Source organism: Oculina patagonica, chromosome 1 (genome assembly GCF_052425735.1).
Source record: "Oculina patagonica isolate OP01 chromosome 1, crgOcupat, whole genome shotgun sequence".
NCBI classification, from domain to species: Eukaryota; Metazoa; Cnidaria; class Anthozoa; order Scleractinia; family Oculinidae; genus Oculina; species Oculina patagonica.
Genome location: NC_135758.1, coordinates 5642989 through 5659590, shown reverse-complemented (window position 1 = coordinate 5659590; position 16602 = coordinate 5642989). Strand labels below are relative to the sequence as shown.

Here is a 16602-nt window from a genome sequence, read left to right as displayed (position 1 = left end):
CGGGGCTGTGCACAGTCTATCTCTTGTGTTTGTTACCTGTAACACCGTGCTTGTTCATTACAAAACCCACACCATTGGGACAAATGAGAGCGAAATCAGCTGAAAACAAACAAAAAGTTTTCACGAGTCAGCAATGTGTGAAATTTCGATATTTTCAACTGCGTATTGGTCTGTTTTGAGTTCTCCTAGCTGGTGATAGCGTTATATTTATTTTAATGCTAGTTCGAAGAACTTGCAGATTGATCAAGACAGATCCTTTTGCAATTTTTGGATGTCAGGCGAATTAATTTTAATAAAGACATTCATTTATTAGCTGTTTCAACATCTAAGCAGGACTATACAAAACTCAATTTTGCGAAGAGTACTTTTTGCTGCTCACTGTTTTAAATTCGAGAGCGTTATTTAAGTTAGTTTTAAGGCTGAACTGAAATAAACCTGTTGATTAGCACTTTTTCTGTAAACAAGTATTTTATGTTCATCATATTCTTGACATTTTTTACATAACACTTACAAGTGTTTTTTCTTGGACACAGTTCACACGGATCACCCCATCCAGCACCCATGGTACAACAGCACACGGATTTTCTCATTTCGCGACCTTTGGGACTGGTGCAACCGTTCTCGTCAAACTTGTCAAAACAGAAACCCACTCGCACATCTGTTGGGTGAAGTTTTAAAGACACAACAATGAATCAGTTCTGAACTGAACTTTTGTGCATAAAATAGTGTACGAAAGAACAACGAAATAGACGAATGAACGAAATAACGAATAAACAAAAGAACGAGAGGAAGGTAGAACGGAAAAATGACTGAACGAACGATTAACTACTGTAAACTAGGTAAGATTTTAGCCCTCTCCTCTCTCCCACTCCAATGAACATCAGCTTTTCCAGTTTAAGAGATCTCTCTATAATATTTTGTAATATTTTCTCTTTCCGTGAGGTAACTTTCTTACCCAATTGAAAATGTAAGCACGCGAGGGGTGGGGATCGGATGCTTCGAAGATAATACGCAACGGTAATAAAAAGAAAGAAAAAACAAAGCAGGCATCTCTTACCAATGCAGTGACTCCCACCGTTACCGACTTCATAGCCTTCTTTACAGAGGCAGCGGTAGCTTCCAGGAGTGTTCACACACTGACCTCCAACTTGACAATAGTTCGGGTTATCGTCACATTCATTCACATCTGAAAGATTAAAATTTTAGCTGGTATTTAGTAAATAAACCCCTTCAGGCGGCTGGTAAATTGGAGGATAATGCCCGAGGCTGAAAGATTGTCGAAAAATGAACAGTTGGCCGAGAAGCGAAGCTTCGAGGGCAACTGTGAAATATACCAGCAATATACCAGCAAGCCAGAGAGAGGTTTATATATGTTATAACCCTCCGATTAATTTCTACAACGCGCTTTGTCGCCAGTAAATTTATAGGAAAAACCTACGCAATAAAAGCGGCGTAACTGTGGTTGAAACAAATGTAAGTTGATTAGTTTACGTGATTTTTTAACACTGTGATTTCATTAAAAGTTAGAATTGAATAAGGTGACTTCATTCGTTTGTTTTGTGCTAGCCCACAAAATCGGGTGACGGATATCAAATCGGACGGGGTATATTTTTTTTGACGGGGGATGGCCTTGCGGGGGGGGCCCTCTTTAATAATAATCGCTGATACCCGTCGTCCGATTTTGTACCACGTGATGCGTTTTGTCCAATGAGCGCGTTCAAAAGTTAATGGGTGGGTTATAAGTACTGTCATCAGACCAAAAGCCAGCTAAACAAGAAAACAATAAGAAATGCATGCTCTTGCTTCAAACAATTTCTTCATCTTCGCGTAAAATATTCAAACTCGATAAGGCCAACGATAACGCTTAATGTGCCATGTTTGATTCGCTTGATTTGCTTTGTACGCGGAAAAAGAACTGCTGGCCTTTGAAGCGCTCCCTTGGGAGATTACCGAGACATTTGAGTGACGTGCTTAGCATTTCCATCCAATCAGAATGCTCCGTACGCCAGCGTACGGGCTTCTCAGAAAAGCAGCCCATCCGGGCAGGCGGTATTTCAGCTTCTTCCCCCCAAGCCACTCGCGGCTGCGCCGCTTGCTGGGGGGCGCTTTAAAACCCAACAATGCGCTTTAAAACCCAATGACAATGACACCATTTGACCATTTTAAGGCCAAGAAAACACGAAAAATATGAGATCGTATTACACTGTAGTATTCCGGTTTGATCGGTTTAGAACAGATCGAATACAAATTGATGTGTGTGTGCGCGGGAGGCGAGAGCTGTACCGGACAAAGAAGAATAACTGAATTTAGGACAAAAAAGATCTAACCATACCAGATAAATAAAGCAGTTTATTATATTTTTTTTTTTTTGTTGTAATAAAAAAATAAAATACGCGGGTACATTTTTTTTTTTTTTCCCCCCCGCGGCGCTCACAAAAATACAAAACGTATATCATCTGTAAAATTATCGAGTAAGTCATATTTAGATAATGATTAGTAAATACGAAGAGGGCGCATTTAAGTTTCCCAAATGAAAATAGAAATTAAATGACAATCTACCTTACAATATGTAATGTTTAATAAATGAGCAGCAGTGTTTTATCAAGTTTAAAACACGAGGCGCAGCCGAGTGTTATAGACTTGATAAAACACGAACTGCGAATTTATTGAACGGTTACAAAATCGTTTGATGTAGATCAACTCATTCTTGCACTAATATTTAGATTTGGGGTTATTTTGGCCTAGAAAATTGGGCGTAAAGTTTAGTCGTGTCTTTATCAGAAATAAAGACACTCATTAAACATTCATTTCTTTTGTATTTTCTTTATGAATGATTAATGAGTTTTTTAAAATGTTAGAAATGATCAAATTCGTTTGGAATGTGAGTCAGACAAATTAAAACTACTTTAAAATTTACATGTTCACACTAGATCGGAAGTGTGCTTTGGGATTCCCCAGCTTCATCCAATTCAGTTCTGAACCAGTAACAGGCTGGTTTATTTAACACAATGCACACACGCTAGTGCCCAGTTTCCGCTCACCTACACACGCATCACCGGCCTGGTTTAGTTTGTATCCCGTTGTGCACTCGCACCGTGAGCCGCCGATAGTGTTTGTGCAGATACCATTCTCACAAAATCCGGGAACTTCTGTGCATTCGTTGATATCTAAAGAGAAAATAAATAGCTTTCGTCATTTTTTGGTAAATATGAAAAAACTCGACAAGCAAACCTTTAACCATTATACCGAAAGATCATAACTGAAGAGAGTCATTGTCATTTTTCTCATGTCCACAGAAAATCTACCCGACCTTATTCAATCATGCATAAAATAAAAAATAAATTCCCAATTCCCTCTGAGACACGCCTACGGGTAATAATGGCAGTTGTATTCAGCGTATCCATTTATACACCTAAGTGGAGGGAGGCAATGTGAAAGTAAAGTGTCTTGCCTAAGAACACAACGCAGTGACTTCGGCCAGGGCTCGCACACGGATCGCTTGATCCGGAGTCCAGCGCACTATCCATTGGGCCGCCGTGCCTCCCACAATTGCAGTTGTGAAGAGGTCGGTATCAACCCACAAAAAGACGTGATTGATTGCTTGATTGATTGATTGATTTATTACAAAGTTAAAAGATTGATTTTTAGTGTACGAGAAAGCCAACTTGCGCATTGCTAGTGGAACATTTACATTCACAGTTCAATATCACGTAATTGACATGATACTTACCTCTACATCGGGTTTTGTCAGGAGTCGCAGTGTAACCTGGGATACAGTCACATCTAAACCCACCGATGCTATTGATGCAACGTCCATTTCGGCAAACTCCGACCAGAGTTGAACATTCATCGATATCTATAAATAACCGCACACAACAGGTGAAGAAATAGCACAGTTAACCCAACAGGAAACAATAAATGACAGAAACGCATAAAATTGTCTGGGTTGCTGTTTTGTATTAAAGGGACTATGTCAAGGATTTTAACTGATTTTTGAACAGCCAAAATTTATTTTTGTTTCGCAGGAAACCTACAAATAATATTTCATTTCTATTAAAAATTGCTATATTAAAGCACTGAAACTGTTAACAAGCCTTTCTGGCTGCAGATGGCTCGGATGGAAATGGATTGCAATTTGAAAATGTTAGGCAAACGTTTTCAAATTGTTTCAGCGCATCTTCAAAATATCGATACTTAAAGTCGTAGCTTGATTTCTATCCGCAAATTAAGGTTATATATTCCTCTAGATGTTTATTTAGGGTTAAGTTGCTTTCCACTAATTTCAGAACAGATTAGATAAAACATCTGCAAAATCCCCGTGACATAGTCCCTTAAAGGACTGTTATTATTATGATTATGATTATAACGAATGTCAGGATAAACGCAAAGACAAATGAAAGTGATATTGTTTATTAATGTTACACTAGATGATTTTTAACGGCGACTTTAAACCCATGTTATTCATGAGAACTCTTAGCGAAACGTTGTTGTGGCAACGCTACATTTTACGAGTCAACATATTTTTTGAATTCTTCTCAAACACCCGCAACGTGTTAAAAAGCGCCCAGTGCGCTATGTTACACGTAAAAAGCCACTAAACAAAAACATGTGAATAACACGGAGGGTCGGGTTAACATGGGCAATTTTAATGTGACAAATATATTTGATCGTGTTGATGACACAACTATTATTTGCCAACAGTTCAAAGAAAAGGTGCGCAAAAATGACCTTAGACAACCGCAGAAATACGCTCGCACAGTATCCAGTGGGTGATTGGGAGATTGGGTGCCGACCGCATAAGCTGACGCAATATTTGCCACATTTTTTGAGACGAGTCGTCTACACGAGCAATTTTTCGTATGGCTTTTTTTGTCACATGGAAGCTAATAAGCCAGCTTCCCGGAAATAAATTTGTCACATAAATTAGTCAATGTTCCTCTTCTACACTAGCAAATAAACATTTTCACATAAAAATTGTCACAAAAATGCTCGTGTAAACTGGCCTTAAGTCGTGTAATAAAGCAAAGTTATTCACTTTTTTTTCTTTCCCGAGGAGGGGCATTTGCACTTGTAGTATACAGCCCCTATGTGGGGAATGAGTCCCACTCAACGGACCCTACAGTGGGGCACTTGCCTCGCTCCAAAAATTTCAAATAGCCGACGAGTTCCCAGGACATAGCTTCGGCTATCTCATTGCAAACTAACAGCTGTGAACCATTCACCACTAATTAATTCACGCTAACTCGAACTTATTCGATACACAGGCTATGTTTAGCCTGCGTTGCACATAATGGTCACAACTGTATCGGACTCAAGTTATCAAAATTAACGTCTTTAAAGAGTCTAAGAGAGCAACATTTCAACCAAACAATATATTCAGTGTCCACTATCCTTCCCTTGAGAATAAAATTCCAAAAAGGCATTGCTGTTATGTCGTTCCACTTGTCTTTCCCAGGGTCATACCATTCTACAGGCATTTTACCGTCTGGGAAATCGCGTGTATCCTTGAAAGGTTTTTTGGTACGTCCACCAAGCACGTAAATGGTTTCATCAATTAACACCATGCTCCCACACACTCGGCATAGTGTCAAACTGGCTATAAACTGCCACTCGTCAGTCGCTATGTTGTACACTTCACAGCTTTGCAGCCAGTCGTCAAAAATTCCGAACCCTCCAGCGATGAAAATCTTGTCTTGATTTGTTTTACTGACGCCAAAAGCGTAGGTCCTTGCCTCTTTCAAAGGCGCAGTTTCTTGCCATGTGTTTTCTTCGGTGTCAAATCTTGCACACTCTGCGATACCCTCGTAAACACCAATCGCCTTTCCACCGATGACATATATGTGCTTGCCAACAACTACGTTACAAAAAGCTTTTCGGTTAATCCAGTTACATGACAGCGTCATTGAATTTAAATCAATGTTGTATCTGAAAAGCGCATAAGAATAATTTTCTGCTACAATAAAACAGATTTGGTTTTTGACAACAAACACATAATGAATTTGAAAGAAAGCGTTGGTCATTTTCATAAATGCCGAGTTTGGGTCCAGTTTCGTCCATGGTGCTGGAGACCAGCGGTTCAGTTGTGGATCATAATCGATTGACTGGGTAATATCTTTGCTTATAACACACACTTTGCCTCGATATGAAAATACGTGTGTTGGTTCGCATACGATCGGAGGCAAACGATACCACTCGCCCGTTGCAGGAAAATAAAAGTTGGTATGGAAAAGTGGACGTTCTTCACCCCATGCCGTCACAACGATCACATCTCTCTCGAGAGCCTTTCTTGGAGGGTGGGGTCGGGGGACATTGCTATCTGTTGGCCGATCAATCCATTGCAATGCGTCAGTAACCCTTGTCATGCATTCTTGATTTTCTTTCACGAGATCATTGGTCACGACATCGCTGACTAAAAAGTCACGCGATATACAAGTCAGTCGAACGTGACGAAATAAATCACTGAATTTTATGCTTCGTTCGCTTTTGGAGTGTTCGATCCATCCAATAATGATTTCAAACACGTTTTCCTCTGCGTCAATTACAATCTCATCGCTCGAAATAACTTTTTCAACATCATGGCTTGGGAAGTTTAGAAAGTCGTTAAATTCTGCAACCGTGGAAAAGTTTGAGCAGATGAATTTCCAAGCGCTAGCGATTAGATCCTCACAAAGATAATTTTCTGCCAAGTGGTAAATTGAAATGCAGTTCGAAGTGGTCATGTGTTCCTCGAGATGTTTTCCGGCGAAAGCTTTAAGGTTTGAGAGGAGAAGATAATCTGCCACTTCGACCAGGTTCTCAGCATTCTCTTGACTGGATATCTGAATGTTACCGGTGTAAATAAACTCCAGTATATCTGCCATCTGAGACTCCACTATAATCTCCAACCGAATAACTCCTTCAATATTCTCCTTCATGTCGCTGTTAAGAAGCCTTTCAAAGAAAGGGCTCGCCTGTGAAAGGACATCTCTGTGAGCCTGGAACTCCTTTCCATCTTTCACGACCAAAGTTAAATCGCAAGGATGTTGATGATCTCTCAGCACAATATCCAGCCGATTCATGGTTGCAATCGAAGTAAACTCTTTTCTAAACAAAATAGGCCTATCGCAATATAAATCTACCTATTACTGAAATGATTACAGGCAGTGTTTCAGTTGAGTAGTTTATAAAACGCAGCGTCATTATTAGTTGACCAATATCAAGAAGCTTTGTGGGCAAGCATTGACGTCAATTTTTTTCCCCCTCCCCCTCATACCCGGGTCAAATTTGTTATTAAAATTTCCCAACGGCCAATGTTTTTCATTTTGGCACATTTCGAATAATGGAAAAGTAACGTCGTTACGCAGAAATATGCAGATACAGTAAAAACCCGCGAGTAAGAACCTAAATTTTCCAAGTTAGCCTAAACAGGTTCTTACATAAATGGTAGTTAACACAAATTTAGACTATCTACGTTCTTGTTTTCTGTAGAAAAATTTACATTGTTGCTAATAGAACTTTTAGTCATATTAGGTGTTATTCTTGTATAAAATTTGCATACCACATAAGTGTTTATGTACAAATAAAGCAATAATCATTCAGAACATAACATTATATATATGCACGGTAATGCCTTGTCGGGGCAAACATATTTTCCTAAAAGTAGTGAGAGCGAAGTGAAAATATTTGATGAAGTATAAAGAGAAATGATGCAGGATGTCGAGAGAAATTGTGCAACAGAAGACACATATCTTATCACACTTGCGCAGATCTGTTTTTAGTCTGTTGTTAGTCGTGAAAAAATGGCGGAGTCATCAAAAAGGCGTAAAGACAAAGTCCTGTGAAACCGTCTCACCATATAAAATGCTTATTTTGACCATTTTTTGTTACTTTGGAAATTAAGTAGATTCTTAATATCACGTATTATTAATTTGGGAAAAGGGTTGAATTTAAAAAAAAAAGGGGGGGGGAAAAAAAAAAAAAAAAAAAAAAAGAGATTAAAAAAAAAAAAAAAAGGAAAAAAAAAATGGGAAAAATGGGGGGGAAAAATAGAAAAAAACCCCCCCCCTAAATTCAATTCCATTCGCCCTTTAAAGTCTTTCACTGTCTTACCTTCGCAGTAGCCTCGACGGTTGAGCCTAAAGCCATTATGACAGTTACACCGGAAGGATCCTAGGGTATTCACGCATGTGCCATTGCCACAAATACCTCTGATCTGCGAACACTCGTTCTCATCTAAAAAAACAGAGTACAACAGTTAGCATTCAGTAAAGTAATTGGCTAAGAAAATTTTTTACTTAAACTTAAAGTTATTTTTAATTAATATAGGATCTATCGACTGCCCAGTGAAACATAACGTAATTGACGAAGGCGCGCTTTCTCGAACTTGTTCGCTAATCAAAGATAATGGTTATGGTTATGGCCCAAAAAGTACATTATTCTGAAAGACCTCGCTGCGATAAAGTGAAGAAGCGTCTTGAAGATATAGCTTTTGAAAATTTGAAAAACCAGGCCAACCCCCTTAAAAATTTACTCTTCCTGCCATTTTGTTACTATTTTTAAAACAATTACAAAATTCAAATCTTTATAATTTTCAAGGCGGATTTAGATTTTTGAATAATTTTTTCGCATTTCACTTTATCTTAACACGTCTTCTTTCAGAATCGTGTACTTTTTGTGCCATAACAAGGAAATAAAAATTTGCCTTAAGCACTGTGACGTCATTTTCCCGCCAAAAACCGTTAACTTCAAAAAACAAAAATCATACGACTTGTTAAATGGAATAAAAAAGTTCTATCATTGTGCCAAATCTGAGCTCAATAGGATAAAACAGCAAAAAGTTTTTTTCCGAGAGTGCCGCTTCAAGCGCTCTGCTGGCCCAGCGATGTTGGCTGACTTACGGATTTGTCCAGCACGGATTTGCGGACTTGCGTATCACTATTCACCCCCTTCTTTATGGAACCAGAACTCAAGATTTCAAGAGTTCCCTTAAATCTCCATACAGCTACTAAGCCTACCTACCCCTATTACAAGGAATTTGCTACATACTTATTTATTCCACTTACCAACACAAGTCTTGTTGTCGCTGGATTTAACAAAGCCGCTGTCACAACGACAGTTGAACCCTCCGATGAAATTTTCGCATCGTCCATGTTCACAGTAGCCTGGCTCTTGACACTCGTTTATATCTTAAAAAAAAACGAGAACAAAACCGCTATTACAGGAGTATAAAAGAATGACAGACGTTTGTGACATTTGTCGTGTTATGAATAGAAACCATTTTAACGAGAAAGGAAATAACTATTAAGAGAAAGGACAATCGACAGAGTTACATTTCTCACCAAGTATAAACAACTATTTTTTTCTGTTTTCACCGGTGATTGTCCGGCTTTGCCACAGATTGTTGTAGCTTTAGTTTGAGAAAGCTTAGTTTTAAGAGACAGTCTGTGTTGCATGCTCCAGGCATTAATTTGATCGTGCGTTTTGTCTCTTGAGCACGTTACCTCCTTTGTGTTATCTTATCTTGTGTTCTCTTCTCGCAACGCATGATTCAAGTATATATTTATAATCTCAAACGTGCAAGTCTGATGACTGTTTTGCGTGTTGTATAGGCACATATGGTTTAGAACCACAAGAAACACGTGAACCACAAAACAACAAAAGAACCAAAGCAACCACAATAACCAAGTGAACCAGGAAGACCAGGAAAACCCGGGGAACCACAAGAACTACCAGAACAAAGGAAACATTGACAAACACGACAACAAGGACCAGGAGAACCATGGGAACCACGAGAACCAAAAGAACCAGGAGAAGCAAGAGAGCCAGGTGAACCAGAAGGGCAAGGTGAACCACGAGAAACAAGAGAACCAGGAGAACCAAGAGAATCACGGGAACCACGAGAACCAGGAGAACAACGAGAACTAGGAGAACCATGAGAACCATACACCGATTTCACAAATGGCGGACGCGTGGAAAAGAACTGGTACTGAAGCATGAAAACGAGGCGTTTTAGGATAAACAACTTTCGTGTTACAAGGGAAAAAGTGAAAATTGCAGGAGTTTTGAAGCTCTCCTTCGTTAAATGGGGTTATTAGATCGTTTTCTAGGTTGATTTCGAGATAACCGAGTTCGAAATAAGTTCGCGGCCTAATATTTGTCGTTTTGTTTCGGGTTGTAAGCAAAACCCTGGGCTGCACATGGCTTAAAATATTGAAATACGGCGGGTCGCCAAAGACTTTAAACTGCTCGGACTCATCAAGAAATGCTCCGGTATTCGGACGAGTGTACACATTTTCTTGAGGATTTTGGTGAGTCATTGAAGAATAACGAAAATAAACACGCAAAAATGTATTGCCTGTGTAAACATACATGTACGTTGTGAAAAAATGTGTAACAATGAATTTTCGGGCTGGTTTCTTTTTTTTTTTCTGGTGAAATAACCATATGTGATCCCCAAACGTATCTGAAACACATCAATAAAAACGTGTTATTCTCAATCGACTTAGTAGTTTTTTCTTTGGACTTAGTAGGAGTAGATTTTTGTATTTTAGAAAAAAATTGTATTCAAATAATTTAGACAGACTAAAGCGGCTATTAATTCGATTACATTGTAAACATAAAGCATCAGCTCGATCCACGCAAAGGACAATAAATGTTCAACACAATCTTTAGTAAACAAGATCATCACAATATTCCCCAAGTCATGAAGGAAAATAATGCTATTAATTCTGTAAATTTAGTGAAATCTGCTGGAATACCTTCTGCTGCGTCGGACGACGTGAATTTCATCTCAGGGAAGAAATTAATCACGTGCTAGGCAACCACGACCAGGACACCGTGAACGAAGATGCCCTCTGCATTAATTAATATTAAGCTGAGATCATTGGAAGCGATTTTTATTTATCTATCAAGTATTCTCAAATATAATGGTTTATTACAAAGAAGAAACATATCATAGCATTGGAATTTAATACCGGTAGTCTCCGTCTGTTTAAATAATTTGTCAACATTTCAATGATTTGCCTTACAGTAGCACAACAAAGGTATTTTGCGAAGTATAAAAAGAATTTAAATGCGAGGGAATAATAGTAAATAAAATTTGTTTCGAGGAAATGTGACCGGTTAAGGAAGCTGAAAGTTGAAGTTTGACTTGTCAAGTCCCTATTCAAGCTTATTCACAGCCGGCGGTTATTTCAAAGCCGGTCTTCGTGCGCTACTAAAGATCCGCAAGGAGACAGAGTTAGCATTTTTCGTTTGCTTTCACAAAAGTGAAAAGAACATACCATGACGGCGTTTGAAAATTAGTTTCGAAATCGTTCCGTGTTAATTTTTACCGGCCAACAGTTGTCGAAGCTCCAGTTGGAAAACAAATACTTTACCTCTGTTTTTCTGCTGATCTACGGTCCCTTTCTGCTTGCAATACGGAAACAAGAATAAATACTAGACTGTAAACTCGTTTAGAATTCCGTAATCTCGAAAACTTGGAAGGAAAACGGTCTATTTCCTCGTTTAACGAACAAAAACGTCAGAACTCGCGTAATTTTCACTTTTCCCCTTGTAACACGAAAGTTGTTTATCCTAAAACGCCTCGTTTTCATGCCTCGTACCAGTTTTTTTCCGCGCGTCCGCCATTTGTGAAATCGGTGTATGAGAACCAAAAGAACCAAGAGAACCAGGTGAACCACGAGAACCAAGACTACCAGGTGAACCACGAGAAACAAGAGAACCACGACAACCACGACAACCACGACAACCACGACAACCACGACAACCAGGAGAACCACGAGAACCACGGGAACCAGGAGAACCACGAGCTTCAACAGAACCACGAGAACCAGGAAAACCACGAGAACCAGGAGAACCAGGAGAACCAAGAGAACCAGGAGAACCACGAGAACCAGGAGAACCACGCGAACCAAGAGAAATAGGAGAACCACGAGAACCAATGGAACCAAGAGAACCAGGTGAACCAGGAGAACCAGGAGAACCAGGAGAACCACTAGAACCAGGAGAACAAGGAGAACCAGGACAACCACGAGAACCAAGAGAAATAAGAGAACCACGAGAACCAATGGAACCAAGAGAACCAGGTGAACCAGGAGAACCAGGAGAACCAGGAGAACCACGAGAACCAAAAGAACCAGGAGAACCAGGAGAACCAAGAGAACCATGAGACCCAGGAGAACCAGGGGAATAAGGAGAGCCACGAGAGGCAGGAGAATCAGGAGAACCACGAGAACGAGGAGAACCAAGAAATCCAGGGGATCCACAAAACCGGGAAAACGAGGTGAACCAGTATAACCAAGGAGAACCAGGGTGATCAAGGAGAACCAGGGTGAACCAGGGTGAACCAAGGTGAACCAGGGTGAACCAGGGTGAACCAGGTAAACCAGGAGAGCCAGGAGATCCAGGGTGAACCAGGAAAAGCGGGGTGAACCAGGGTAAGGAGAACCAGGAGAACCCGGGGAGTCTTAAGACCCAGGAGAACCAGGGTGAACCAGGGTGAACCAAGTGAACCAGGTGAACGAGGGTGAGCCAAGGTAAACAAGGAGTGCAAGGAGAACCAGGGTGAACCAGGAGAAGCGTAATGAACCAGTGTGAACCAGGAGAAGCGTAATGAACCAGTGTGAACCAGGAGAAGCGTAATGAACCAGTGTGAACCAGGAGAACCAGGGTGAACCAGGGTGAACCAGGGTGAACCAGGGTGAACCAGGGTGAACCAGAAGAACCAGGGTGAACCAGGAGAAGCGTAATGAACCAGTGTGAACCAGGAGAATCAGGGTGAACCAGTGTGAACCAGGAGAACCAGGGTGAACCAGTGTGAACCAGGAGAACCAGGGTGAACCAGGGTGAACCAGGGTGAACCAGGGTGAACCAGGGTGAACCAGTGTGAACCAGGAGAACCAGGGTGAACCAGTGTGAACCAGTGTGAACCAGGGTGAACCAGTGTGAACCAGGAGAACCAGGGTGAACCAGTGTGAACCAGGAGAACCAGGGTGAACCAGTGTGAACCAGGAGAACCAGGGTGAACCAGTGTGAACCAGGGTGAACCAGGGTGAACCAAGGCGAACCAGGGGAACTAGGGTCAACCGCATAAGGAGAACGAGGGTGAACCAGGGTAAACCAGGAGAGCCAGGTGAACCAGGAGAACCAGGAGAACCAGGTGAACCATGAGAACCAGGGTGAACCAGGGTGAGCCAGGAGAACCAGGGTGAACCAGATGAACCATGTGAACCAGCAGAACCAATTGAACCAGGGTGAACCAGGAGAGCCAGGGTGAACCAGGGTGAACCAAGTAAACCAGGTGAACGAGGGTGAACCAGGTGAACCAGGAGAACCAGGGTGAACCAGGGTGAACCAGGAAAACCAGGGTGAACCAGGGTGAACCAGGAGAACCAGGGTGAACCAGATGAACCAGATGAACCATGTGAACCAGCAGAACCAATTGAACCAGGGTGAACCAGGAGAGCCAGGGTGAACCAGGGTGAACCAAGTAAACCAGGTAAACGAGGGTAAGCCAAGGTGAACCAGGAGAACTAGGGTGAACCAGGTAAACCAGGGCGAGCCAAGAGAAGCGGGGTGAACCAGGGTGAACCAGGAGAACCAGGGTCAACAAGGAGAACCAGGAGAACCAAGAGATTCCGAGCAGGCCTCAAGACCCAGGAGAGCCAGGAGATCCAGGTAAATAGGAGAACCAGGGTGAACCATGTGAACCAAGGTGAGCCAGGAGAACCAGGTGAACCAGGGTGATTCAGGTGAACCATGGTGAACAAGAACCAGGGGAACCATGGTGAACTAGGTTAACCAAGAGGACAACGACAGTACCCAGAGGACAGATGGCATTTTAAACGGATAATTGATACCAAAGATACAAGCCAATTAGGAAAAGGGATTGCTCACGAAATATTTCCCGGATACGATTTCTCTCGGGACGTCCCACACTGTTGACATTCCTCTAGAAATTCGTTATGTGTCTGTGTTGGTTGTTGCTATCGCGCGAAATTTATAAATAAGCAGCAGCAATAAGAGTATAGGAGTTCGGATCTAGGTACGGACGTCGAAGAATGTCGCGGGGGGTCTGTTTACGTTTTAGAATAAATAGGATAAGGTGAACGAATTATCACAAAGCAACACAGAACAGTTTTCAAAAGATCAATGTCGTTAAACTAAAATAAGTGTAATCACCCTGGTCGACTACAAAGGACACAGGCAATCCAGTAAACTAATCCAAATTAAAAGCAAGTTCAAGTAGCTGGCACGAAGCGCGAGAAAACGTATCTAAGCGAGTCACGGTTGGTTGGTTCTTAAGATTGGTTAAGAAAGTGGCGCGTGTTTTTTTAACCAATCGCCTAACGTAGTAATTAAAATTAAAGAAAATGCAAATTGCTTTGGACACTCAAGTGAAAAGCGCTCAATTTGGCTTAATTTACTGACCTGTGCAGGCAAGACCCGTAATGTCCAGCTTTGATCCTTTTGGACAAGTGCAGAGGAAGCTGCCAAACGTGTTCAAACAAGTGCCATTCTTACACGGAGACAGCTTACATTCATCCACGTCTGTTTTCAGAGAGAAGACAAAATTATTAACCCAATTACAACCTAATTAAGATACATCAAACTACAGTCGAACCTCCCCTTACGGACACCTATCTATTACGGACAATCTCCGATGTCCGGTCCCGACAAAATTCTCGTCTGTTTTCTTTAGAAAAAATCTCTGTAATAAGGACTGTCTCTGATACGGACAACGGACACTAAAACTCGGCCCCAGGGAGCAAATTTATATAAACTAAACCTCTTTATTACGGACACTCTGGCGATCAGGTCAGGTATTGATTGCATATGTAATACTATTTTCTGTTTGTGGTTACAAGCGCAACAACGCTTTCTTCACTCTAGATGTTTTCAGAATTGTGCGCATGCTTAATATTACATTTTTACATGCAGCACTGCGTTGTGAATCATTTCGTTTGAAAACAGTGATTCGAACACAGTACAAGTAGCTGACATGTACAGTGTAGTACTTTACTAATAGACAATCAATCAATGCTGCATATTAATCAAATAAGATGAGCATGGGCCTCATGTTGGTTTCTAAACACTTCACGCTGTCAGTGGAGTCATTAAAGTGACGTCATTGTGGTATGGTGACCCCTATACTACGGACACCTCTTTAACTCTTTCACTGCTAAAGTCGACTTTTCTCGACATTTGGAGGAGCAGTCAATGAACCACTTGTGACGTCATCAATTTGAAAATCAGCAGATTTTAGTGATAAGCATCTGATAGAGCTAGGTTTGACCTTTTCAAAGAACTATTCATTTTGTGTATCGGTCGTATCCTGACAGAGCTAATCGAGAAAAAGTCAATCACTTTTTAGTGCAAAATCGGCGCTTAAACAGGCCAAAACACCTGTAAAAGATCGAGGTCCTCTTTTCAGGATTTACCAATGTTTTGATCAAAACTTTTTTGGTCTAAAGGAAGGACGGATACAGTAGAAAGAAGTGGAAATAACAAAGCCGAGAGAAACGAAAGGAAAAGGAGCAAGAAAAAAAAAATGGAAACGATTTCGCAAAAAAAAAAAAAACTCTGTCTCTTCGGTGTCCGTATTAGAGGTTCATCTGTATAAAAATACCTTAAATTGAAGTGAAACTCCAAAATAATAACAGATGGCAGAAACGAATTGAAACACTTAAGAGGTTATATGAACAAACCAGAAAAGAACAAGGATGATTTAAAACGCCGAATCCGAAAATTAAGTTTTACTTATCACCAGGTTACTTCCCAGTCCATAAATGCTGTATTTACCTTTACACATGACTCCTCTAGGACCAAGCGTGTAGCCACGAGGACATTCACAGCGGTAGCTGTTTCGTGTGTCGATGCATTTCCCGTACAAACACAGCTCGGGGAAGAGTTCGCACTCATTGACCCCTACAATAAGAAGTTCAGTTATGGGAAATTATTTAAAGGCTTGTGTCGTGGCTAAGTTAATTGCTATGAACCTTAATTTTAGCAAAAAAATTACTTCGATCTGTGGATCTAAATGAAAGACCCATAGCTTCCAACATTACAAAAAAATATGTCTCCCTGGCGTTATAAATAAAAGTTAAAAGCAAAGAAGATAAAATTTGAAAAGTGTTTAGCTATAGCTTATCAGCTTTTCAAAACCTTGTCCTCCAATCCGTTTTAATCTGGTTTAGTTTTTGTTTCACTGTACCTTCTTTTGTATTTGTTAAGTTATTGGAATGCTCCTTACGGTTTTAAGTGGTAATTGTTACGTTTTACCAAATTTGGTCGTCATTTTCTGCTGTGTAAACTTGGCTAGAAACTGGAAACAAATAAAACGCCTCGACCGCGCTCTGTTTTGTTTTGAACAAGCGAGGAAAACACAAATGAGTACCCACGTGAGGTCAAGCGCTGGATTTCGCTTAATTTCTGCCCTTACTTTTAATTTGCGGAGCTGCCGTGGTTGGCTGTGTCGTGGTGCCACCTGGGAATGTAATGCCAGTGGAGTGAACGACCTCAGGAGGGACGGGTGAGGACGGAGTCACCTGAAGACTTCCACTTGGTGTTGGTGTTACAAACTTTACACCCAGGCATAACGCCACCCATTCGACTGCAGGA

At 40.9% G+C, this 16602-nt stretch overlaps 2 protein-coding genes across 2 annotated transcripts in view; both read right to left on the bottom strand.

Annotated features, from left to right (window-relative positions):
* LOC144644611 (fibrillin-3-like) overlaps positions 1-16602 on the bottom strand; it is a 45451-nt gene that overhangs the window by 11947 nt on the left and 16902 nt on the right. The window contains exons 26-35 of the mRNA XM_078504135.1: positions 16424-16594; positions 15784-15909; positions 14413-14532; positions 9042-9164; positions 8089-8211; positions 3731-3856; positions 3042-3167; positions 1058-1186; positions 512-658; positions 37-99 (exon numbers count right to left, since the gene is read on the bottom strand). Of these exons, the coding sequence (XP_078360261.1) occupies positions 37-99; positions 512-658; positions 1058-1186; positions 3042-3167; positions 3731-3856; positions 8089-8211; positions 9042-9164; positions 14413-14532; positions 15784-15909; positions 16424-16594 (1254 nt within the window). The remainder of the gene's footprint in view (positions 1-36; positions 100-511; positions 659-1057; positions 1187-3041; positions 3168-3730; positions 3857-8088; positions 8212-9041; positions 9165-14412; positions 14533-15783; positions 15910-16423; positions 16595-16602) is intronic.
* On the bottom strand, positions 4696-7051 carry LOC144653025 (kelch-like protein 11). Its single transcript, XM_078512935.1, has one exon. The coding sequence runs from the start codon at positions 6912-6914 to the stop codon at positions 5295-5297; it is 1620 nt and encodes a 539-aa protein (XP_078369061.1). The 5' UTR covers positions 6915-7051; the 3' UTR covers positions 4696-5294.